We start from the raw sequence: 26,011 nt of genomic DNA, 5'->3' as shown, positions 1-26,011 counted from the left end.
AGACAATCGGACCATGAACTGCTCTAAAGTGAAATGCCCTTCTCGAGTCTAGGTTCAGAAGTGCTCCTGAAGCGCTCTTTATTATGTATATGGTCACCAACGTTTAGAGCACTCTGGAATATGTATGCGGTGCACGCTGTGCATACAATTTTACATGCAAAGGTCACTGTGAGTTATGTCCCTGTCAGCCATTTCATGTCTGGTTTCAGTGCACAGCGATCCTCTGTAGTAAGATGGGCATAAGTCAAAGCGCTTAGGAGTGCTCCTGTGCCGAACTTTGTGTATAAACGGGATTAACTTGCATGGGTAATTGATTGTTCATTACACGGACAGGAATAATTTCCCTATTTTCGAATCAGGTACAAGTGGCACAAACAGGCAGTAATGCTATAATACCTTATTCTGAGGTGAAGATGTTTTAGGGATTTCCTGCAAACAACTGAGTGATATATCAGTCCATCTCACATGCATGTCTCTCAAAAAGTATTTAAACTCTCTTTGATTTCTTGTGGTCACTTACCATCGCACTTTGCCTTGATTTTCTGGTTGATGGCGGCTTGCTTCTTGACGTACTTGATAAGATCCTCCTTCGCAAGACTCTCAAGCTATACAGCAGAAAGAAATAAGTGGAATGCTAAGACTAGTCACATATACCATGTAGATGTACTTTACGTGTAGGACAAACTGATGCCAACTCATGTGCACTCACTCACACAGCCGTCAGAGACTACGGAAACCATTATGGGGAATTCCACATGATTTTCATAATTTGACATCATGTAGCACACAAATCAATCTAATAATGCCAAGTATATAGATTTTTGGAATTTATTGTGGTCCTTGAGCAGATAAACCAATACCCTGAAAAACCATAAACAAATTACACTGGGCAAGGATGATCATGTACGACATACAAAATGTAGGAGGCTCACATATTCCAGTAATGTAGCAATGTTATTTCACTACCACACCACTTGCTTAACAACTCCACCTTTCCTTGGAAAGTCATGGATTTTGGTTGTGAATTTTTTCATTACAATTTTTCTTATATTTCATTTTTTTATTTTTTTATTGAAAAGCCAAGTGCGTAAGTGGCTGCAGTCCCTGTTGTGTACTGTACAAGATCTATTGTATAATCATTATTATTACCTCCGCAAAGGAAGGAGGTTATATTTTCACTGGTACTTGTTTGTCTGTGTGCAAGATAACTCAGAAATTTGCAGATGGATTTGGATGATACTTGCATACGCGCTCTAAAGCGCGTGCTCTGCTCGGGCGAGGTGCCACACAGCTGGAAGCTGATGACATAAACAAAAGGCTTCTAGTGTGAGAAACGGGACAATTTTAAGCGTGTGTATATAGGTAGAAATTAGCTTCTTGGCAGAGGTCTGGGCTCTCAGAGTGCTTTTCTAGTTACTAAATAATTTCTTTTTTCTTTTTCATCATTTTTCTTTTTCTCACATCACTGAACTTCACTTCTTTATAATTTTCAGATTACATTATTTCTTTACATATAGTATGATATATCTCATGTTCTTGCTCTTATGCTCTTCAAGAAACAAGACATTTTGTCCAAAAAAAAAAAAATCCACAAAGCAAGATATTCAGTTTTGAAAGAGGAAAATGCTCACCTTTCCCTGCTGCTTAGGAGCTGGGGATTGCTTTGTGTCACCTCCTTCCTCCATTGCTGCTTTGCCTTCAGACATCTCGTATTACAACTGTCGCATCATACACTGAAAGACTGGTGTGGAATCACATTTCCAGGACAGGGGAACAACAATCAGCTATTAACAGGGAGGGGGGGGGGGGGATGGGGAGGTGAAAGGATAATAATAAAAGAAAGTGATCTTTCAAAATTAACTCATACATTTCTGGTTTGTGAATATCATGTTTATCAGTAGAATTTAGAAATGCATCATCATGGACATGGTGCATGATTTGAACAAAATACTTCTTAGTATAAGTAACGGTAGCTGCTATATTATATCTTGCAACCTAATCATATGTAAAAGACAATGTCAATGTTATAAGTTCTAAGTAGGAGAGACAGAGAGCAATAGAGGAAAGACTGGTGTAGATGTTTATGGATGACTAAGAAGAATCTCACGTTAGACTTGGATTTCGTAAGGATATCACTAGAAGTACATGGCTCGCTTCATAGCTTCAGTTTCAGATTAGCTGCAGTTGTGCAGGCAGCTAGTAGTAGTAGTAGTGTGCACTGTGATAGCTAGCAAAGAGTGAGTTGTTTTGAGCGACAACATAGCTCGACGTCATTATCAGATCATGGTCACTCATCTGCTCATAGTCATACATTGTGTTAACCGCACCAGCGACCCCAACACATACAAATGTATATGCGTGTCGGGTTACAGTGCCCTGGGGGTTAACATCATGTATGAATGCTTCCCAACAACTAACCATCCAACACGTTCTGCCTGTTCTGCAGTATCTAGTACTAGTATGGTAGGTGTCCAACACATCGACACTGTACCGTGCGTGGTACACTGAAACCGACACCCCACTATTTATACTCAATAGCATTGAGCATAAAGAATAAACTTTCACATATGAGACTATGCACAGTGGTTTTGCATTCTTCATTGGGGATTTGAAGATGTCCAAATAACATTAGTGAAAAATCAGATGATAAACAAAATCAACAGCAAAACAATGATACCAAATGCACATTGGAAAAGCATTTCGTGCATTGCACATGTATTGTCAATAGAGGGTAGGGGTGTTGGTTTCAAAATCATGGCGCAAATGAGTGTGTCAAAATAACACCACAAGCATTCGCTCTATGGCAGTTATCTTGGAGTGTGTACCGCAAATTGTATTTTTAATGCGCGCTTGTGTTGAATTCAGAGATTTATTGTGCACTTTACCACCCTATATCATCGGTGCGAGATTTTACCCCAGTCAAGCAGTGCGAGCGAATTTGAGTACCTATCAGGCACCGTGGGTTCGACAGCATGTGTTCCAGTACTGTGCTGTGTGAATGTGTGGGAGATTTCGTGTTGGGATGCAGTATGTGTACAACTACTGTATGCGTCAACGTGAGTGTGCATAATGAAAGCACTTATGGTATGCCACGTGGTTGCTCTAATGCCCTTCCCTGTGCGGCGTGATTGAGAAGAGACAAACAGGGTGTTGTGCATTGGCACACAACGGAATGCAACCATGAACCAGTGGTAAACTTTCGTCCTTCATTCATGATCTTAAGTGAGTGGCCGCTGCATTATTATCTCAAGCAGGGGATCAATAATTACAGTAACCTATCGCAGAGGACATTATGTCCACTGTTTTGGTGAAATTATTCTGTGAAATATTTTTAAAAAATCCAAAATCTTATATCCCGATTCGTCAATTTGTTGTGTTTATACAGGGCTGCCAACACTGGAAACTAGTTGAGAGTGAGACTCCCATCTATAGGCCAATGCTATAATTTCGGAGTCAAAATGAGTGAGATCAATAGAAATGCATGCAAATGAATAGAGTGAGAAAGGACCAAAATGCGTGAGTCAGGACCAAAATGTGTGAGTCTCACGCTCAATGCGTGAGAGTTGGCAGCCCTGGTTTATATCGTCCACACAGTTACCGATTTACTCGCCCGATCGGCCCTGACCAGATGCCATGCAAAGCGCCATGATCATGGCAATTTTTTGCAATGTACATTACAAATGTAAAGCTCGATAATCCTGCAGCAGAGAGCAAAGGCACGCGATATCGCGATCGCACAGTACCAGACCATGTATTGAATGTCTCAGCTACATGTACACAGCTACCGCTAGAGAAGAGCAGTGCAGTGAGGTGGGCTTTTCTGCCTTTAGTTTTAGTGACTTATCACTTGTCAAACGGTGTTCCATACACTGGATACAGCAAGCGAAGTTCACCAGCTGCTCAGTGGCAGTGCACAGTGGTTCATGGCATGTTGGCACAGGGATATCAACTTGACGTACGGGGAATGAGGTATCGATTATAGGGCCGTACTTTCATTGGCGTAAAGTGCACAATTGCCTTTTTCTTTAAACTTACATGTGAGTAAAATTTCAGGCAAATTGTAAGATATTTCAGGTTTCTATTGATAGAAGAAAAACATTACAAGGGTGTCGATGTATTTATATTGGACACCCAACGCAACCTTGACCGGAGTATGGTACTAGCTGGATTGTCTAAAACGGTAAAAGTAATTTAGAGATTCTTAAAGAACTTCATGACTCGCTATCACTGACACTCAGCTACGCTACTACATGTTAGTACTAACCGTACTAAATAGACAGGACACTGTTCACTGTCAATTACTGACTTTGACACAGACAGTGTCAGTGACACAGACGACAGGTCATTACAAATGTAGCTGATCGATCCACATCACTGCTGCTGCCGACAGTTTCTAATCAAGCATGGCTTTATAATCACGATCACGATGACATCCCTGGTATTAAATAGCCCCGAACTCGTACTTATCGTAACAATTCACAAAATCTGCAAAATACGATCTTTATTTTAATTTAGTGAGTTACATACCCAGTTAAGTTGTCATCCCTGCTTACGCTACGTGGCCGCGACAATTCTTGGCTGTGCATTTAATTCCATTCCACGTATCAACAACGCGTTGCGTGAGTCTATGCAGTGCATGCAGTGGTGGTGCAGTGTAGTCAGTGCAGTCAGTGCTCCGTGCATGCAAAAGCCACTCGGCTTATGGAAAGCCAATAATAAAGTTAAAATTGCCTTTATTTTTGTTGTCTGTTTTTCTAGAATAGTAATTTATTGCGGAATTTAAGCCTCTAGACCTGTTTGAAATACATGCACCTAAATATTGAATGAAACATGAAAGTGATTTTTCAATGATATCATAAATGACAATTTTCATCTCGGCTATATAAAAAATAATTTAAAATATAGCACTCCATACGACGCGACGGGACGAGTTGATCACACAGAACTCTACTGCTAATCACCCGAACGTACGTGTACACAACAACCTACTACCCACTCGTCACTGCAGCTGCACTGACTGCACCAGTGAACTGCACCACCGCGGCGCGCCGGCACACATCACCCCCACCGCAACCAGGCTGACCCAACTTGCCGTTGCCCCCCTTCGCGTTCCGAGCTCCATCCCTTTCCAGGCCCGCATCACCTCCTTGGAACCAAGAAGCTCCTTGGTAAAAGTATAAAACTTTACACGATTACACTATATCTCAACTTCAAATTATGTTCACCTCGACAGCTCTTATCTACTTCTGTTTTTCTTTTTCTTTTTCTTTTCCTTTTTTTTTTGCTTGATCTAGTCTAGAGAGAGTGGAGAGCATGAGAGGTTCTTCCAAGTTCCAGAGAGTAGAAAGCCTTAAAAACATGAAAAAGGTCTCCTCTAGAGTAGTTTACGGTCTAGTATTGATAGTAAACTTATAGCAATACCAGTAACATGTTTCATCTAGTTCTTACAAAGTTAGATCTACACCATTTTTAGCCCCGGAGACCGCCAACGCTGCACGTTGGGGCTGGTCGCAGTTACACCATTTTATCCAGTGTTGATTTTAATACTAGTGTTGAATGATTGATTGATTAACTGATTGATTGACTGATTCGTGATTGATTGACTGATTGCTTGACTGATTGTCACGATTTTGCCATTGATTGCTTGACTGACTGACTGACTCACTGATTTAATTGGTTGATTGATTGATGCTTTTTATTTAGAACCTAGGCCTACGTATTGATTTAGTTCTTTGATTTTAGCTTCTTTTCATCATTTCACCTTTACATGACACAATTTACTGTGACATATACAGCCAGTCCTGTTTTGAATAGTTTTCTGTTTTCTTATCTGTTCTTTCTTTTTCAGTTGGCTCACAGGCCTTACATAATACAATCATTCCAAAGACCACACCAAAGTGACAACGATCATGAACTCGGATTACCCTCTTGTCCCGTATGAACCCCCAAGTTGGGCATCCAGATTAACATTTATTCCCAAGCACAGGATCCAGGTTGGTTGTTGGAAAAGTGATTAGAAATTTCTAATCAATATCAATAACTAGAGAAGCACTCTGAGAGAGCAGACCTCCGCCAAGCAGCTAGTGATCTTTTTCTTCTTGTAGAGATCAGTGACTTCCACCCACCCAACGCAGTATGCATGCTGAAAAATCACTCGATTTCCCAATATAGAGGTCTACTGGGTGTAGAAGCCTTTTGTTATGTCATCAACTTCCAGCTGTGCCGTGCCTCACCCAGCAGAAACTAGTAGAGCATGCACTTTAGTGTGCGTATGAAAACCTCAAAAATGTGCAGCTTGAACTCCTGAGTTCATTGACCCTACCTGCCAAAATATCAAAAATCCCTCATAAAGTGCACAAAAATGGCCAGATCACTGCCAAAATTTAATCATTTACTTGTGTCATACCTTTCCTGTCAGTTTCATCCAAATCCGTTCACAACTTTTTGAGTTATTTTGCGCACAGACAAACCAAAAAACCAACGGTAAAGAAAACAACCTCCTCCCTTGGCGGAGGTAAAAACACTGTTAGCACTCTAGCAACAGCATCCACTGTATCACAGGAGAAGAAGATTATTAAATTGCATTAGTGAGATAAGTATACTTGTCAGACTACACAGCTGCACAGACAGAGGAGGTCAGTGGAATTTTAAGGTGGTAAGCCAGTGCTGAGTGATAGAGGGTTTAGGAAATTATGTACTTTCATGATCATCATGACACGGCCGGCCCTCCTCCACATAACCTGTGAAGATAGCCAACTATGTGACCCAGCAAAAAACAGTTATGATAGCAGATTCCTACTTCTTGCTGGAATGGAAGCAGGATTACTTTCATTTTCTTGACACTTGCCATATTGCAGCTGAACAAGAGTCACTATGATACGATTATAGCAACATTTTATGAAATGGGAGCCCAGCTGAATGTGTATCGGTCTATATTAAATGGGTTAGTCAAATACTGGTTAGTGATTGGCTAAACACAGTCACGTGATGGAGGCACATTGGTTATGTTCGCCCATGGGCAGAACATTTTTGTAATGTTCTCCCATGGGAAAACATTTTCACATAACAAATGACAAGAGATACCAAACTATTGAACGATCATATTTTTCACGCAATCGATAGGATAAATTTGCCTATTCCATACAATGTGAAAAAGCAGATGACCGATTATTGTAATGCGTACGAAAGTGTGATTTGACTAACCCATATAATATAACAGATGATGACTTTTGTTGTCGGGAACATGTACCAAACGTTCCACCCTCAGGGTTTGAAATGCTATTTCGGGAGGCTATAAGTCCCTCGTATTTCAAACCCTTCGGGTGGAACATTCAGTATGTTCCCTCCCCCGCCAATCATCATCTATATAATGTATTATGCTGTTGAGGTGGGGATGTTTTCTTTTTTCAATAAAAGAAATAAAATGAAATATTTTAATTGTTAAATGTGATAGTAGAGTGAGCCATGAACAAACTTTACAAGAAAAATGGTACACGCAAGTTAGATCAATAAATTGAGATAGAAATAGTTTGACCAACCATAATATGGCACTAAATGCCTGAGGAAATGTGAAACCATGCATTATAGTTAAGTCAGTGTATCATTAACCCTATATGTGCCTGTTGAATTGGTCTTTGGACAATCATTGTAATTGAACCCACTGTTAAAAATTATAACTTGAGCTGTTATATAAATGCTTCATTTAGTGTAATGAAATGATATTACGGGTATCACTTTTTTATTTTAATTCCTTGAGTTTGCGAACCGGAATACACCAATCCAAAGATGGCATCTACCAGGGATACCGGAAGATTTTCAGGTCTTGTTGAAAAGAGATGACATGACCGGCAGTGTTCTCTCAGGGAACAAGGTAAGGCTGGATTATAACCTAACTTTCACTTCTCCAAGAGTTATGTAGTTTAACCCGTTGAGGATGAGTCCCGGGTATACTCGGGCAGGTGTCTATGGAAAATGAGTGTTGTAGCAAATTCAGTCTGTCTTCAACGAGTTAATGGGATGCATATAGTATTCGCTGAGATGAGGATTCAGGCTTTCACTTTTTCTTTTTCTTTTTTTTTGCGAGATAAATAGAAGCCACTTATGAAATGCTAAAGAGCATACAATTCTAAGTGAAATTTAAAGTTTATTTGATGAAAATCTGTTTTAAAATGGCTGAGATATCCAGAAAACAAGGAAAAACAAAGCAATCCTAATAAAAGATGGGTCCCACCTTTTATTGTGATCACTTCATTTTGGATATCTCAGTCATTTCAAAACCCATTTTCATCAAATAATCTTTGAATTCATCTTAGAATATTATGCTCTTTCATATTCCATAACATAAATCCCAACCCTCCTACTCTTCTGGGCGTAGGAGCAAGGTAGTGGAGTTTGTAAATGGTACAAAATCATACATTCATATTTAAAAGGGTTGTTTCTATGAGAACATATTAACCCATTGAGGATGGGCTGATTTTGCTACAACACACATTTCCTATAGACACGTGCCTGAGTATACTCGGGACTCGTCCTCAATGGGTTAACATTAAACAAGCTATATTCTATCTACCTGTACATACTCAATGCATTTCAATACAATCGTACCTTCTTGTTGCTATTTTGGGTAAGTCTTGACAAGATATCTGATTGTCAGGAGCAACCATTGTTATGAAGTTATGTATGATATTTAAACACATATCGATATGGCAGATAGCTAGTCTGTTGTAGTTAAGTTGGATTTAATACAAATCATTGTTCACATTGTAGTTTTGTTATTGAGACTCATTCCTCCCTGTGTTCTCTTGACTTGGCAGATCCGCAAGCTAGAGTTCCTATTGGCTGATGCAGTGGAGAAAGGCTGTGAGGTCATCATGACGTGTGGTGGGGTGCGATCCAATCACTGTCGAGCAACGGCCATCGCCTCCTGCCAGATGGGGCTGGATTGCCACCTCTTCTTGTGGTCCAGGACCCAGGTGAGTCCAAGACCAGGTGGGAGATCTAACTGCTTCCTGTTGTATGCAAATGATATGCAGATCAGTTTATATGTACCCAAGGCAGGTCACAGGTAAGCTATGAGTGTGTATGTGATACTGGTTAAGGCTGCACACTAACCTATTTTTTCTACTGGTCCGACCTGTATGTCAGACAAGTAGATACCCAGTTTTTCTGTTTTTTACTGGTCCATTCCTGAAAAAGTTACTGGTCCGACAGTGATTTTTACTGGTCTGGGACCAGTGCCAGTGTGCAGCGTTGCTGGTATATATTCTATCATACAAACCACCCACAATGTATTAGGCAATACGGCATCCAAAGATATTCTTGTGTAATCATGACCAAAAAGTGTTTGTTATGCCCTTCTTTCATTTGTCTGTGTGTGATATATTATAATCAGAATGTAGTCATCCCATCAAACCTGCCAGTAACAAGTTTTAATTTGTCATTGAAGTGATCACAGAGTAAAATATTGTGCTGTGTGATTGCAGGATCTACAAGGACAGTTCACTGGTAACACCCTGCTGGACAGGATGGTGGGCAGCAATTTTTACCTGGTGCCACATGAGTGTTCGTTTCAGACTGAAATCCTTCCCAGAATGACTCAGCTGCAGGAGCATATCAAGTAAGGGGTCATTACCCCCCCCCCCCCCCCCCCCCCCAAAAAAAAAAAAAAAAACAAAAAAAGAAAAAAAAAAAAACAACAACAACAACAACCCAAAAACACAAAATAAAGGAAAACAAAAACAAAGCATGTGTGTGTGTGTGTGTGTGTGTGTGTGTGTGTGTGTGTGTGTGTGTGTGTTAGCACATGAACAGTGATTTATATTCTTAATTTGTTGATAATGATGGCAAAGTCTGCTCCCAGCTGTGGAAATTAACATTGTCGAATGAAATCTATATGTTCATATTACATCATGGTGAATATGATGGGTAGTTGAATATCACAAGGTGATATTGAATGATTACAAAATAGTCAAAGAACAGCGCACAAATCTTCAAACAGCACATACAAATTAGTCACATTCATATGGTGGTACAGATGATTTAATTGTTTTATTGTTAATGTTCTTATCAAACCACATTGGGAATAAAAAAGAAGTCTCACTTGTGGAGACAAATAAAAGAGGTATGTGGCTAAGTACATTGCTAAAAAAGAAGAAGAAAAGAATGAAAAAGGATTAATAGCAAGACTTCAACAAGGGGCAGATTTTGCCCTAACCCTTCTTGCTTTTGTTGGGTTAGAGCCTTGGCAGGTGTTAGTGCAAATGCTTTTCCTATTTTCATAATTCTTTGGTCTCCACATTTAAAGTGAAAACATAGTTCTGGTAAGGGTCTGAGAGCCCGTCTTGCACCATTTCATATTTGCTTGCAATATATCAAAAGAGTCTACTCAGAAACTTATGTGGCTGACGCGATTTGCCGGGATGATGAGTTATTTCGGAGTATTTTGAGATCAAACGAAAAGTCAGTATACCAACTTTTATTCCAGAAGGATCCAGGTTAACTCGGTCTCATACAATTTATAAGCAGTTCATAATCACCATGTTGTATACATCTAGGCGCACGTTCATTTTGTAGAGGTTCTTTGATATGCGCGTTGTATCAACTCGGTCCAAAACTGTGACCAGCCAGAACACGAAGCGCTCCCACAGTACAACACTGTACAAACAGAAGGACAACTTGGCCCGCCATCAAAGTGAGGCCGAGTTGTCCCCGAGTCCAAGTTAATCTGACCCCTTAGATGGGAACATAATTAGTTAATATTTCACATTTTTGTCGCTACCCAACGAATATCTTGTTATTACAGCATTATTCCACACAGTTCTTAGGCATACGTGTACATTTTGCATCGAAATATGACAATTTTGCAGGCGTACCAGAACTATGTTTTGCCTATGTTTCTCTTTTGTGATGCTTGCAGGGATACTACTGGGAAGAAGAGCTATGTCGTTCCACTGGGTGGGTCCAACTCAGTCGGTGTGTGGGGGTACATTGACTGCTTCCAGGAACTCGTGTCACAGGTCATTAATATCCACTAACTCTGATAAAAAACAGTATCCTTCCATGTTTTTCTAACTCTATTGACGTCTGCCAAATCTTATCTGAAGATTATAGTTATCACGAGAAGAGAACGCAAGTTTGGCTCAAGTTTCCTATGCGTTCAGCAGCAATCAGAAACGACAATCCATCCATCATTATGTCCAGTGTTTTTAAGAGTTTGAAGAGTCTTGAAAATGTGGGGACTATGTTATCAGTCAAATATGCTTGATATTCACCCAGTACAAAATTGAATGCTGTAGTATGTCAACCAGACAAGTGTGTGCTTGAAGTGGCAATGCCCCTATTTTTGTTTTAGACCAGTGATATCTCTCAAACAAGGATCAAATCATATGACTTTGAATGCTTAACCCCAAGGGGGTAGTGACTGTGTGGTTTATGACTTTTGATGGTGCAAGTGGAAGGATTTATCTGCTTGAACTGTTTCAGGGGCTACTTGAGAAAGTCACAGATGTTGTTGTAGCTTCGGGAAGCTCAGGAACGGTGACAGGACTTGCCATTGGGAATTTCCTGACCGGAAATAATCTGAAGTGAGGATATTGAAATGTGAAATAATGACATTATCTGAATACGTCTGGATGTGACACACATCTTCATTGTTTTAATTTTTTTTCTGTGGAAAAAAAAAGATGTGACCTGCAGCAGTTTGGTCTTTGCGTTTTCAAATTCAAACATGCAGGCATTCTTAATTCATCTTTTAAATTGATTGCAAGTCTTAGCTTCTTTGCCAAATGCAGGGGCGGATCCAGGAATTCCGTAAAGGGGAGGTGCCTTTATGAAATTAAAGGGGGCGCACGCTCCCCATCTTTTCATTTTTATTTCTGTTGTTTTAACAAAAAATAAAGAGGGGGCGCCCCCCTCTGGATCCGCCAGTGAAATGTATTCTCTGTAGATCATGCTTCACTTCACTGGTACAAGGAAGAGTTTCTTCAGTTGCAGCTTATGCTGACACTAGCAAAAATAGTGTAAAACTAGAGAGGGGCCGTCAAAGGCCGCAGACCCAACACAGGAAAGTGTTTTCGTATGGTAGCGGAAAATCGCAAAGTGAGAAACGGGAAATTTTCGGAGTGGTCACTATACCATGGGGTCAAAACTTAAAGGTCGCACAGAATTTGCAAGGGTCAACCGATTATCACCAAAATCTGATCGATTCTTTCCTGTCATTATCCAGACATCCCCTGAACATTTCGTGCAAATCCGTTTACCTGTTCTCTTGTTATCTTGTACACAAACAAACAAACAAACAAACACACAAACTAGAGAGGGGCCGTCAAAGGCGGCAGACCCACGCCTAAGTACAAAGTCGGGGTAAACATAATGTGCATTCGGTCATCTACCAGAATTCGGCCACTTAATTGCCAGTGTGCTTTATCACCAGCCAGTGAGTTCTACCAAAGATCGTACACTGAAGTGTACGATCTTTGGTTCTACAGTCACATCACACGCAAATCACATCATTACACATACGGTATTAACACTCATTCACGTACAGGAAAGTCCTCAAGTCTCCTCCAAAAATCCATCGAAAATCCCAAATTCCACAGTCAAAAGTGCAGAATCGGAACTTTTCCAAGTGCGCGCGAATTAAGTCCAGTTTTAAGAGTATTGTCTACGCGACGGGTCGCGGAAAAAGCGCTAAAAATCGAGAAATACGCCATTTTCTTGCGGGATATTTTGATTATAGCAAGCCGAGAGTGTGATGATATCAAAGGTCGTATGAGTGTACGATCTTTGATGGTACGATTGTATCCACAAAAGCGCAAAAGAAAAACAAAATTTACGTACCCCCTAGGCAATTACCCCTATGATTAGTGTCTACGGGAATTATTCAATGCAAGGGTTGAATGCAAATGTCTACTGCACCAGTATTCGGCCACCAACGAGCGCCGCAACGTCCCCGATGCAATTTTGCACCAACAGTGTAGAGCGCGATGCATTTTCAGCGGCCTTGCACACGCATTGACATTGAGCACGCATATCGTGCAGTGTTACTGCGACCGAGCAAATGCTCCTCCAACGAAAGAAACAATCAATGTTAATTTGAAAAATCATCAAAATACGGGCCAGTTTGTGACGACGGAGAACGAACTTTCATAAATCCAGAAGGACATAGTCCTTCAAATAGGCCTAAACGTAAATTTCGGAATTCTTACGAACATTTGAGCAGCGAAGTCCGATCGTTTGGGAGTTTATGTTTTCGTATGGTAGCGGAAAATCGCAAAGTGAGAAACGGGAAATTTTCGGAGTGGTCACTATACCATGGGGTCAAAACTTAAAGGTCGCACAGAATTTGCAAGGGTCAACCGATTATCACCAAAATCTAATCGATTCTTTCCTGTCATTATCCAGACATCCTCATAACATTTCGTGCAAATCCGTTTACCTGTTCTCTTGTTATCTTGTACACAAACAAACAAACAAACAAACAAACAAACAAACAAACAAACAAACAAACAAACAAACAAACAAACAAATATACGGAACCCTTTACATAACCCCCTGCCGATTTTCATCGGCGTGGGTAACAAACAAACAAACAAACAAACAAACAAACAAACATACGGAACCCTTCACATAACCCCCTGCCGATTTTCATCGGCGTGGGTAAAAAAGATTATGACTTTGACAAGCTTTAAATTTTAAGGGCTTATTTCATTTGAACTGTCTTCCATTTTGATTAGTATAGAAGACTTGCTAGTAACTGCTAGTAAATGTTAGGAAGATTTTTCACTTAAAAGTTCAGAGTATCTAATGTTTTGTTTTTAGTTTTTTTCCGGTTTCCCAAATTAAGACCATGACTCTCAAAATATATATGTCTGAATCTGCATATGTTTACTTTCAGTTCTGTAATGACTTTTTTTTTCTAACTACAGATGAAATCTGTCTATAACAGCTGCAATCAAACTCATGTTTTATTTCTTTTTCTGTCTTCAGGATCCATGGTATGGCAGTCTTGGGTGATGCTGCATACTTTCACTTTGAAGCTGACCAGATTTTACAGGACCTTGGCCTCCAGGCAACTGATGGGTCATCGGGGGTCAAGGCCGCAGACATCATGGACATTGTTGAGGGAGCCAAAGGCATTGGATACGGCCTCTCAACACCAGAGGAATTAGGTAAGGATGAGGATGTGGGGTTTCTGTAATCCATAATGATTAATTCCGTTTGTGGTAGTCTGTATTGAATGACTTTATAAGCTGTTCTTTTTGTGAGCAGGTGTTTCCACGAATGAGGAGGTCACAGACGTTTTTAATAGTGAGATGCTGTTTTTGCAAATTGCCACTGAGGCTATTGTAAGTGTTCTATTACCCTAGCGGGTGGCAAGATGTTAAATTCGAGGACCAACAGGGATTTCCGAGATTTGATAAAAATCAATCCCTTGCAAAAATAGCAGCTTATACAGTAGTGGTTTTTGCCACACACAAGTATGTATTTTTCTGGTGTTCATGGTTTGAGTGCATTTCATGTTATTTTGATAGAGTGTATCCAGGAGATTGCCATGACAACAGGAATCCTGACAGACCCCTGCTACACAGGCAAGGCAGCCTTCCACACCATGCGCCTCATGAGGGAGGATCCAGGCAGGTTCAAGGGAAAAGAAATTCTGTTCATCCACACAGGTGAGGCATCCTGGGATGTGCGATAGGTGTATACTGTAAAACACGATATTTTCGCGGCATGAAATTTTTGTGAGTTGCCTCTAACATGCAATGCAAGAACTTTCGCGTGCATTGTAATTTCACGAATCTTGGCTCTCACGAAATTCACGAAATTAAAATTCATGCGAACATTCCTCATTATTACAGTACCCTGGCCTGTCCTGGGTCCTGTGTCATAAAGCGGTAAACAGTTATTACAGTGAACATGGCAGCAGCTAGGATTTTAGCAATTAACTGGGAACATTCTGGCCATTTCCGAGTGAACTGTGATTTTTGTACCTTACAATATGGTGTAGAAAGTTTCATGAAGTTTGCCTCTAGTCCGTAGCAAATTTCATCATGACAGTAAGTACTGTTGCTGATTCTTCACAGTGGTGACTTATCTAAGAGAATTTGTTGTCGTGAGCAATATCCCCAAATTTACATTCATCATTATTTTGGCCTATCATCCACCTGCCTCAGAATTAGCAGTTTCTGTTCTTCACTACTTCAAAACAAAATGAAAACAAACAAACAAACAAAAACATACAGACTTGCCCTCTGAAATGTAAAATGCTGTGCTGTATTATTCGAAGCAAAATTTTGTGAATTGACAATGCCTTCAACTAGGTACACATATATATTTCCTCCACACCTTATAGATATCATTGATATGCTTTAGATTACCCAGTACAGAATGTCACATTTCGCTCCTATTACTCTTCTCTTTACCTGTTAGATATAAACACGACATGTGAGGGTTCTTTTTCTATGCATCGTGAAATGTATGGAATGTTTTGGCAATAAGCCTCTCTGTTACTTCCCCTTCACAAGTGGATAAGAATGTCTTCTTATCACATTTATTATTTCTGTGTGTCTTGGTTGTGACAGGGGGCTGGTTTGACCTCTTCAGTGGTGTCATGTCGTCTGCTGTAGATGGCAAAACCTCCGCAGAGAACAAGGTCACTGATTGGATGGAACTGACAGACAAAGTGCCCGTTGTGCAATAGCATCGAGGCTTCTATAGAAATGGCCCACCATTGATTTTATAGTGGCTGTCTCATAGTGATGCATCTCCATAGCTAATTGCCAAAAGTGTTTTAATGCTCTGTGCCAGCTTAGAGAAGTGCATCAGGTTATTAGTTCAGATGCATTAAAGTGAATATTATGCAATACATATGCAGCTGTTTAATGGTGAGATTTTGTTCAAATATGCAGTTGGTAACTTTACAATAAAATTGTACGCCCTACTGCACTGTTTTATTTCTTTTTTGTCTAATGTCCCTTAAATACTAACAACCAAAGAGTTGGTCAAGCAGCTGATTGTCAGTGGAGTCAGAATAAAAGAAAATCTGACTATAAATTGGAAAGTGTGAGGCTTACAATGGACAGCAGTCAATGAGTTTTTTACTCGTGTGCTCCCTTTATCGACTGAGATACTGTAAAAGTGGACATTTTCGCACAACTAATTTTTCGTGCTCGGCTGGGTAAGAAGAGTTTCGTGTGTTTTTAATTCCACAGAATCCAGACATCAACTACTGGAACATATGGCAAGCAAAAATATTTGTGTGCTCTTATTTTCGCTCTGGTTTCGGATTGCGCGAAATGCGCGAAAATTTCAACACCGCGAAAATTCCCACCCCATGTTCACAGCCGTAAAGATTGCAAGTTCAGGATTGCGATCTTAAAGATCTCAAAGTTTTGCCAGTGTGACTTCAAACTTCCCGTAAAAACTTCCCACTCAAACTGGGGATATTTCCCGACCTCTGCCATTCTTTTCGATCTTTGAGCGCAGTGTGAACGCCAGCAGCTGAACTTTGCGAGATTTGTCATGTGACCAGTCCACCATCTGTTTGCTGGCAGTGCCTCAGAAGGGCGTGGTCGTTGTAATGTGCAGGTGCGCACTGTTGTGTCACAATCACCAGCTGTCAGATGGGGCGCTCTTTCACCTTTATGGTGCATGCATACCAGTGACCCAAGTGATCAAGAAGTGATCAAGAAGTTTGGCTGCCAGTGTGGACGGATGACCAAAGATCGCGATCTTTGACTTTGCGTTCTTTTGCCAGTATGACCACAGCTTTTGAGTCACCCAAGTAGTACAATAACAACAAGTTATTAAAGTGTGTGTGTTCTTTTTGCAACAGTAAAAATTAGATTCCTTTCATCTGCTGGTTATTGTAGAGGTAGGTAATTAAGACCTTTCCTCAGAATAATAAGACTTGAATCTTCTTTATGATGGAGGGAATTGGTCACTACAGATTTCTAATGAATTCATTCGGAACCTCTTGAAATTCCAACCGCTATTCTTGGTTCAAGAGGGGAGTGTATTCTTAAAGGGATAGTACAGTATTGGTGGAGATGAGAATTGGGCTTTTAACTTTTTGCGAGATACCAAGAAAACATTTATAATATAGTACAGAGCAAACCATTCTAAGAGGAATTCAAAGTTTATTTGATGAAAATCGGGTTTGGAATGACTGAAACATAAAAAAACAAAGTAAGACAAAGCGATCGTAATAAAGTGTGGGTCCCACACTTCATTAGAATTGCTCTTTTTTGGATATCTCAGCCATTTCAAGACCAATTTTCATCAAATAAACGTTGGATTCCTCACAGAATTACATGCTCTTTCATATTTAATAAGAAGTTTCTCATTATCTCACCAAAAAATGTTAGAAACCTGAAATTAGGTCTCAACCAAAACTATACAATCCCTTTAAGTGACATAGGACAGGTATTTGAGTTATGTTACAGTAAGATTTCATGCACGATGTTGGGAGACATTAGTCTTCAGCCTGTAAGATTTTATGTTCTCGAAGGGGATAATATTCAACCTTTAAATCTGTTTGACTGGACTTACTCGTGATATTCACTGAGAGAACAGATTCATGACTCATCCAAGTCACTCTTTCAGCTCTGACTGGCTGGCTGTGCTCCCTTAAAGGAGACCTCCAGATGATTTTTAGACTTTAGAGTTCAGAATCTTGTAAACAGTACAGTTTAAAGATCGAACAACAAATCAAGATGTCAGTCTTCATTCCTTCACTTTGTGTGTTTGACTTGCTGATCCTTTGCATTATAAAAATTAACAAATATTTTGGCTGTAAACAAAGAAAGACCCATGACACTACATATTGATAGCATCTGACGTCATATTGTTCCCTCAGAGGGAACTACAACTGTATGTAGATTGTCCTTGTGTGCTGTGCTTGCCCCATTTTTGTTCAAAGTTAAGTCTGCTTGCCCACACATTACACATGAGGACCGCTACCTCCCACGAAGTTAACTCTAAGAGCTACAGTCAACGCCGCTTATCATGACCTTGTACTACAGTGCACTCCCGTTATAACGAAATGCTCGGGACCGGCAATTTTTTTTCATTATAACGAAATTTCGTTATAACCGAACAAATACGACATATAACGAAAACAAGGAAACTACGTACATATCATATTCTGTTTGCTGAATACTCATCATACACCGGAAAGCTATGTGAAATGTGATGGGATAACTGTATCACAATAATAAACGCAAGATCCCCTCAGAAACTGTGCGTGACACAAAGAGCGAACACACAGTGGTGTGAAGCGGTCACCCATGCAGAGACGCTATAAATGCTTGTTCCGCTAGGTATTTTCGAAAGCAATTCGCATTTCGTTATAATGGAGCACATTTCTTTTGTTTTTCTTTGTCTGTGGCGCTCGGAAAAGACTTCGTTATACGGGAAATTTCGCTATAACCGTGTTCGTTATAAGCGATTCTTTTTTACCACAGACTATAATGGTGATAATTTTGGGACCAGAAGATTTACTTCGTTATAACGAAATTACGTTATACAGTGTAACCGTGTTCGTTATAACGGGAGTGCACTGTAGTTGAAAAATTTACCAAGTTGACGAAATTTTCTACCTGGATGGATACAGTGCACTCCCGATATATAACGAACGCGGTTATGACAAAAATGCTCAATACAACATGGTAAAAATTCAGGTACCAAAATTAAAATCTGTACATTTATCTCTTTACATACAGTATTTTACTGTATGCAAAATTTTATTACAATTGTAAAAAAGAAAACTGCCGTAACAGGAGTTTCATATAGGCCTACTGTGTTAATTCTATTGTACAAGTTGGAATTCACAGTCTTGAGGGTGTTCTCATGATGCTTTGGATTTAACTGTGGTGAGGTTTACTGTAAGTATATTTTGAATAAAAGCCATGCATCTCTCACATGACTGTTTTAGATGGCCCTTTTTATGGCTTATCACCTCATATGCTGATGATGATTGATCACACATTTTATTACGTAAGTCTCCGATCGAGACTACATGTCTCATCGGGTGTAATATGAGATCCCGCTGGTCACGTGTGTGGCAATTCGTTGGCGCGTTTTGTGTGTGTGAAAAGGATTTTTCACAACCCTCGAATATTCAAGAATTTCGCGGAAATTCTTCCTTTCGGACTTATCAGAATAATGAAAGAACAGAAGGATAGAAGATCCGCTGGCGTGGCCGCGGAAAAAGAAAACAAAGAGAAGAAAACTGACCGCGCAGCGGCAGAATCTTCGGGCGAAAACAGAGCAGCAATGGAGTCACAACAGGCGGTGAGTGCTAGCCAAGCTGACCGCGCAGCGGCAGCGAAAGGTACGGCTGCCAACACGGGCCGTGGACGGGGAGTACCGGCGGTGATGGAGGCTGGCGACCGCGCGGCGGTAGCGGCGACTCGGCCTCGGATTGCTACGAAATCCAACTCGTCAAAGTTGACAAATGATAACTTTGGGACCGTAAACAGTCGTCTTGATAGACTCGAAGGCTTGCTCTGTCAGTTCATGGAGGCTCTTCCCAGTAAAAGGGAAGGGGTGGCAGGCATGGGACATGCACAGCCAGACCGACATCTTGATCGCAGTGGAAGTGATTCAGCCTCTGCTTCAACTTCTAGCGTTAGTGCAGATTATGACTTGGCACATACAGAAGAAATGGATGTTGAGGATGATGACATGGTGCATGCCTTGAGTGCAGGGCATAGCTCAGAGCTGGAGTCGTGCGTGGATAGGGCAGAAGCACAGACAGTACCAGCTTTTGCTGCTAAATTTGCGGTGGCATCAGATATTGGACAGCCTCTTGATGAGGAGCTAGCAAGCTCTGTCAACTACTTGATGAGCCATCATCTGGAAGAGAAAGTGCTCGATGAGACAAGTAGCAAATACCCAGTGCCGTCGAACTGTCGAGGGATCGACACCCCGAAAGTGAATCAGACGATCTGGGACAACCTCTCTGCCCCTGTTCGTACGAAGGATGTGAAACTTCAGAGGGTCCAAAAATCCCTAACAAGAGGTATCTCGGCTTACGTCAGCCTGCTCGATCCAAGCAACATATCTCCCGAACAGCAAGACGTTCTAGCTTTGTTGTGCAACGCAAACTTTGAGATGAATGCTCTTCGTAAAGAATTGATCAAGCCGGATCTGAACGCGAAATTTACTCATCTCTGCAAACCAACAAACCCTGTAACCAAGTATCTCTTTGGGGATGACTTGGGCAAGCAAGTAAAGGACTTGCAAGACCAGCACAAAGCGGCGGCCGGAGTGATGAGAGGCGGGTTTAAAAGACCCAAGCCGGCCTATCACCCCTACCCAAGCCAAGGGTCTCAACGCAGATACAAGGAAGCTGGTTGGGTGTCGCGGACATCCTACGCGGATTCGTCAGGGAGCACATCTAGGCCTTTTTTAGGCCAACGAAACCAGTGGAGGAAGAGGACCCCACAAGCTCCCCATACGTTTACCCCGACAGCGTCTCGAGAGGGACGCCAAGCCCCACAGTACCGGAAGCTCGGCCAAGGGCAGGGCAGGATGAAATAGAGCAACTCCCAAACAGTGATGAGGTAAGGGAGACAATAACATCTAATGTCAATGATATTGCAGTCGGAGGTCGACTGAAGCTACATATGCACAACTGGGGAGAGCTTACATCTGATACATATATTTTGCAAGCTGTACAGGGCTACAAGCTTGAATTTGACCCAGCTAAATATCCCCCTTGTAGGGAAAAACCCCTTCATGAATTCAAAAGAAATTCTGAGGAAATGGCCTCGATTCAGGAAGAAATCAACAAGCTGGTTGAGAAAAATGTCATAGAAGCATGTGAACATGTAGAAGGGGAATTCATATCAAATATTTTCACAAGGCCAAAGAAGAATGGTGGCCTCAGGGTCATCTTGGATTTGACAGAATTAAACAAGAGTATTTTGTATCAGCATTTTAAGATGGATAATATCAAGACAGCTCTACCGCTTATTTCTCCGGGAGATTATTTAGCTTCAGTCGATCTCCGAGACGCATACTTCACGGTTCCTATCCACCCAGATTCTCGAAAATTCCTGAGATTTACGTGGCAGGGAAGGTTATGGCAATTTCAAGCACTTCCCAATGGGCTTAGTTCAGCACCAAGGCTCTTTACAAAACTGCTAAAGCCTGTTTTGGCAACGCTCAGGGAGCAGGGCCACATTGTAATTGCATATCTAGATGATACACTTATCATTGCAAAAACTGCCGAGGAAATGCAGGCAGCAGTGAGCGCAACTACTAAGTTGCTATCAAATTTGGGGTTTATTGTTCACCCTGAAAAATCAGTTTTAGAGCCTACTCATGAGATTACCTTTCTGGGTTTCAATCTGAACACTCTGGATATGAGTGTTAGGCTTCCAAAAGAAAAACAGGAGAACATAAAGCAGTCTTGTAAAGAACTGTTGGCTACTGAGAAACCTGTTATCAGAACAGTTGCAAAGGTTATTGGACAACTAGTGGCATCATTCCCAGCAGTACAATATGGCCCTCTCTATTATAGAGCCTTAGAGAAAGACAAGATTCTTGCCCTTGCAAGGAACAAGGGACATTTCGATAGGCATATGACCTTGTCAAGAGAAAGCATCCATGAAATTCAGTGGTGGATATGGAACCTTGAGTCACAGTTTAGCCCAATGCAGAGGGCAAAACCAGATGTGGAAATCCACACAGATGCCAGTGGTAAAGGCTGGGGGGCAACAAATCTGTGCACTTCAACAGGTGGCAGATGGAATAGTGATGAGTTGAAAGAGGCAAATCAGAATAAAATTAACCTGCTAGAAATGGTAGCAGTTAGTCATGGGCTAAAAGCCTTTTGCTCAGAGAAAAGGAGCAATCATGTACTTGTTAGAGCAGATAACATAACGGCTGTCGCATATCTGAACAATATGGGTGGCACAAAATCTCCTGAATGTAATCAAATGGCCATTGATATTTGGGAATGGTGTATTAGTAAGGACATCTGGCTTACAGCTGCTCACCTACCTGGGCGATTGAATATTGAAGCAGATCGCATGTCTCGAAAATTCTCGGACAGCACAGAATGGATGTTGAATAAGAGCATATTTCAACGAATAATCAGGAGATTTGGTGTGCCTGAAATTGACATGTTTGCCTCCCGCCTAAATAAACAGGTAGACCGATATATTTCTTGGAGGCCTGAACCAGAGGCCTGGGCAGTAGATGCCTTCACAGTTGATTGGAGTCAGTGGGAGTTTTATGCCTTTCCCCCATTCAATCTAGTGCCAATGTGCTTGCAGAAAATTCAGAAGGATGAGGCATGTGGGATTTTAGTGGTGCCCAATTGGCCAACACAGGTTTGGTACCCTATCCTTAAGAGTATGCTGGTTGAGGAACCCATGTTAATTCGAAAGAGTAAGACATTATTATGTCAACCAGTTTCAGGCACCCCACATCCTTTGAATAATCACTTGTCTCTATTATGTTGCAGGCTTGGAAGGGACTTTACGCAGAGCAGGGCCTCACACAAAGGACAATAGACATCATAGCTGCGTCGTGGAAAGGATCCACTAAAGCACAGTACCAGGTGTACATCAGAAAATGGAAAAGATTTTGTGCAGAGAGACACATTAATTATTTGAATGTCCAAGTTTGTGATGTCCTTGCATTTCTTACAAATATGTTAGACAAAGAAAAAGTTGGATACAGTAGCCTGAATACAGCCAGGAGTGCCCTTTCCACGTTTCTCATAGTTGATGGTGGACGACAGCCTCTTGGGTCGCACCCACTTGTAAATAGGTTTATGAAAGGAGTTTTTCATTTAAAGCCGCCTGCTCCTCGCTACTCTTCTATCTGGGATGTTAAAGTCGTCTTGGACTACCTCAGAAAGCTGTCTCCATCCAAGGCACTTAATCTGAAGCAACTTACTCAGAAATTGACTATGCTGATAGCACTTGTTTCTGCACAAAGGGTGCAGTCTCTTCATGTTATCCACCTGGACAGGATGAGGTGGAAAAAATCATCTGTTGAGATTTCTTTTGAGAACACACTGAAACAAAACAAGCCTGGAAATACGGGATTCAGTGTCACACTAAATGCGTACCCTCCAGATAGGAGATTGTGCATAGTGAATTATATGAAAGAGTATGTGCAGCGGACACAGAATCTAAGAGGGATGGAGAGACATTTGTTAGTAGCTTATAAGAAGCCTCACCGTCGTGCATCAAAGCAAACAATTGCACGTTGGATTAAGACTGTCCTACATGACGCTGGTGTCGATACACAGATCTTCAGTGCTCACTCCACAAGGGCGGCCTCTACGTCAGCAGCACAAAGGAGTGAGGTGCCTGTGTCAGAAATCCTCTCAAGGGCTGGATGGGTGGCTGAGAAGACATTCCGCAAGTTTTATTGCAAGCCCTTACAAGATACTAACCAATTTGCCCAGGCTTTACTGAAAATGTGACTTGGCAACTTCAGTCTGCATATGGAATGGCAGTCTGCACAGAGTGCACAGGTATGTCTGTCTGTAGTGATGCCATTGATGGCTTACAGATGTATTGTTCTGTACGTGACTACAGGGCTTTGAAATCTCATATTACACCCGATGAGACATGTAGTCTCGATCGGAGACTTACGTAATAAAATAGGAAGATTAAATGAGAACTTACCTGTTTGAAATTTAATCTTGATTTTATAAGTAAGTCGTAGAGAAGAGACTACATCCCTCCTCTTCCCACCCTGCGACTTACGTAGCCTTATGCAGGTAAAGTTCTCAACATCTTCATCTTCCTATCAATATATCCTGTAGTCTCGTACAGCTTTAAAAAATTGCCACACACGTGACCAGCGGGATCTCATATTACACCCGATGAGACATGTAGTCTCTTCTCTACGACTTACTTATAAAATCAAGATTAAATTTCAAACAGGTAAGTTCTCATTTAATCTTCCTATTATGGCTGATGACATGGCCTTTGTCTGTTATCACCAAAATTTGATGCAAACTGCTGCATCTACTAGGATGAGTTTCCTGAGTGCCTCTCATGTACATAATCAGACAAGAATGTGAATACACAAACCACTCAATTCAAGTACATTCACATCATATCAGTCATTTATTTTTGTGTCAAAGAGTAAATGTACAATGGTCAAAGCCTCGATCTATACACCATTGAAGCCAATTTTTCGTACCTACCTATGTACCATTTTAAAATGGCTAAACATAATGATGGATTGGAATAAAAATACAATGGTTTATTTCAGTTTCCTATCAAGGGATATCAGTTCCAATCAGGTCTCCCAGCTTACGGAAGATACATGTATACTGCAATCTATCTGTAAGAACCATACACTGGGGAGATATTTGACCTGAATCCTAATTTAGCATACCATTCACAAATACAGCTTTAATAGATATTGCCTGATGCATGATATAGTTTTGAGAGAAATTACAATATAATGTGACAATCTTGACAAAACAAGAAGTACAGAAGAGAATCTTGAGAAACTACGGTTGGTTTGGGTAAAAGTTTGATATGATAGACACCGACTGTAATTTAAGTACAAGTAAATTGCAATGCTGTATAAGTAAATGCATTTTACAGTTTTGACTTTTTTGTGAGACCTGCAGGGTTTCACTTCCATGTTTTGATAAGATTCATGGAAATGATGATACTGTCCAAATGAACAATCTTGCAGACTTATACAGAAATTAGAACATGCACATTTGCTGCAACATGAAACTTTGTACTAGTAACTCCATTAATACTGTTCTCAAGAGCAAGAGGGGTAGCGTAACATGAAAACAGTGGCATTTAGTCTTTACTGGCACATCTAGACTGATATTTAAGTGTTAATATTCAACATAAGCAGAAGGAGGAAAACAAAAACAAACACCAGCTAGACCCAGCACATGATCTATGGAGGCTGGAATGTGATGTGGAGTACACAGTAAAATTGGTGTACAGTCAAGTCTGTCATATTGGCCACCTGTCTACAGTGGCCATCTGAATTATGTGACCACTACAGGCATCTGTCTGGAGAGGTACATATCATGTGTTGAAGACAGTCTGGGGTGCAAGTAGCAGCCACCTGTCTAATATGGCCACCTTTCTAATATGGCCAACAACTACCAGGTTCGTGTCACACAATCAGTATTTCATTGTGCATAGCAACCACGGGCTCTAGGTTGAGCTTGGTCTGTCAGCGTACCAAGTAGCTACAACACATTGTGCTATTCTTTTCGCTGAGGTTTCTGCGTCTTACACCTAACAGCCTTATTAGGACCAAAGAAATTGTTTGCTGGAAGGGTAGGAAACAAAAACCAGTAACTGGTTTGTGCACTTATTTTATTCTCTGAGCAACGATAATTACCAGTAGTAACATCTTACCGTTTCATTTTCATGTGAACAAGGGAAAACAAACAGATTGCCTATGTTTCTATAGCGGCCATCTCCCTGAAAAGGCCGTCTTTCTTGAGTGGTTGCTATACCGTAGATTTGACTGCATCAGGAAAACGGTGATATTTACACAAACTGCAGTTGAGATTAAATCCCCAGTTATTCCATTGGACATATGAATACAGAAGTGCAATCAATGAGTTGATATATGTGCAAAAAACAAAAACAAAAAGAATGTTAGTGGGAAGAGGAGGAGAAATGGGTTTAACAGATGCTTTATAATTTGTTTTGTCTTTGTTTATTTGTTGTTGTTGTTGTTGTTGGTTTTTTTTTTTTTTTTTTGGGGGGGGGGGAGGATAATTGCATTGCCTTCATTGTAGGACCAACCAATTAAGGTGAGCATGGGACGAGTGTGAAGTTTAGGTATGATGGATGGACAGCTACAGCATTAGCCAACCGAAAAGTTATACATACACAAGCCTATGCCACAAGCAGTTTAATCACAGACAATACACTATGCAGGGCTGGGTACCAGTACTTTCTAGACTTTCATTTTTCCACAACAGCTTTAAAGAAGGCAGGAAGGTAGAAAAGAAGGAAAAAATATGAATATATAGGCCATCCCA

At 40.9% G+C, this 26,011-nt stretch overlaps 3 protein-coding genes across 3 annotated transcripts in view; 2 read left to right on the top strand and 1 right to left on the bottom strand.

The window, feature by feature from the left end:
- LOC139722093 (uncharacterized) overlaps positions 1-4,624 on the bottom strand; it is a 53,321-nt gene extending 48,697 nt beyond the window's left edge. The window contains exons 1-3 of the mRNA XM_071633415.1: positions 4,528-4,624; positions 1,632-1,784; positions 521-605 (exon numbers count right to left, since the gene is read on the bottom strand). Of these exons, the coding sequence (XP_071489516.1) occupies positions 521-605; positions 1,632-1,706 (160 nt within the window). The 5' untranslated portion in view covers positions 1,707-1,784; positions 4,528-4,624. The remainder of the gene's footprint in view (positions 1-520; positions 606-1,631; positions 1,785-4,527) is intronic.
- A 1,285-nt stretch (positions 4,625-5,909) lies between these two features.
- LOC139722092 (uncharacterized) lies at positions 5,910-17,119 on the top strand. Its single transcript, XM_071633413.1, has 9 exons — positions 5,910-5,993; positions 7,757-7,870; positions 8,814-8,972; positions 9,483-9,616; positions 10,916-11,015; positions 11,482-11,582; positions 13,987-14,168; positions 14,532-14,672; positions 15,582-17,119. The coding sequence occupies exons 1-9, from the start codon at positions 5,910-5,912 to the stop codon at positions 15,698-15,700; spliced, it is 1,134 nt and encodes a 377-aa protein (XP_071489514.1). The 3' UTR covers positions 15,701-17,119.
- A 1,866-nt stretch (positions 17,120-18,985) lies between these two features.
- Positions 18,986-23,907, top strand: LOC139722115 (uncharacterized). Its single transcript, XM_071633436.1, has one exon. It carries the CDS (start codon positions 19,165-19,167, stop codon positions 20,542-20,544), a length of 1,380 nt encoding a protein of 459 aa, XP_071489537.1. The 5' UTR covers positions 18,986-19,164; the 3' UTR covers positions 20,545-23,907.
- The last annotated feature ends 2,104 nt before the right edge of the window (positions 23,908-26,011 follow it).

This window comes from Diadema antillarum, unplaced genomic scaffold, assembly GCF_040938485.1.
Source record: "Diadema antillarum isolate AM-2024a unplaced genomic scaffold, OU_Dant_1.0 scf00000157, whole genome shotgun sequence".
In the NCBI taxonomy this organism is placed as follows: Eukaryota; Metazoa; Echinodermata; class Echinoidea; order Diadematoida; family Diadematidae; genus Diadema; species Diadema antillarum.
The sequence above is the reverse complement of the archived record's forward strand: the minus strand, read 5'-3'. Positions and strand labels throughout refer to the sequence as shown.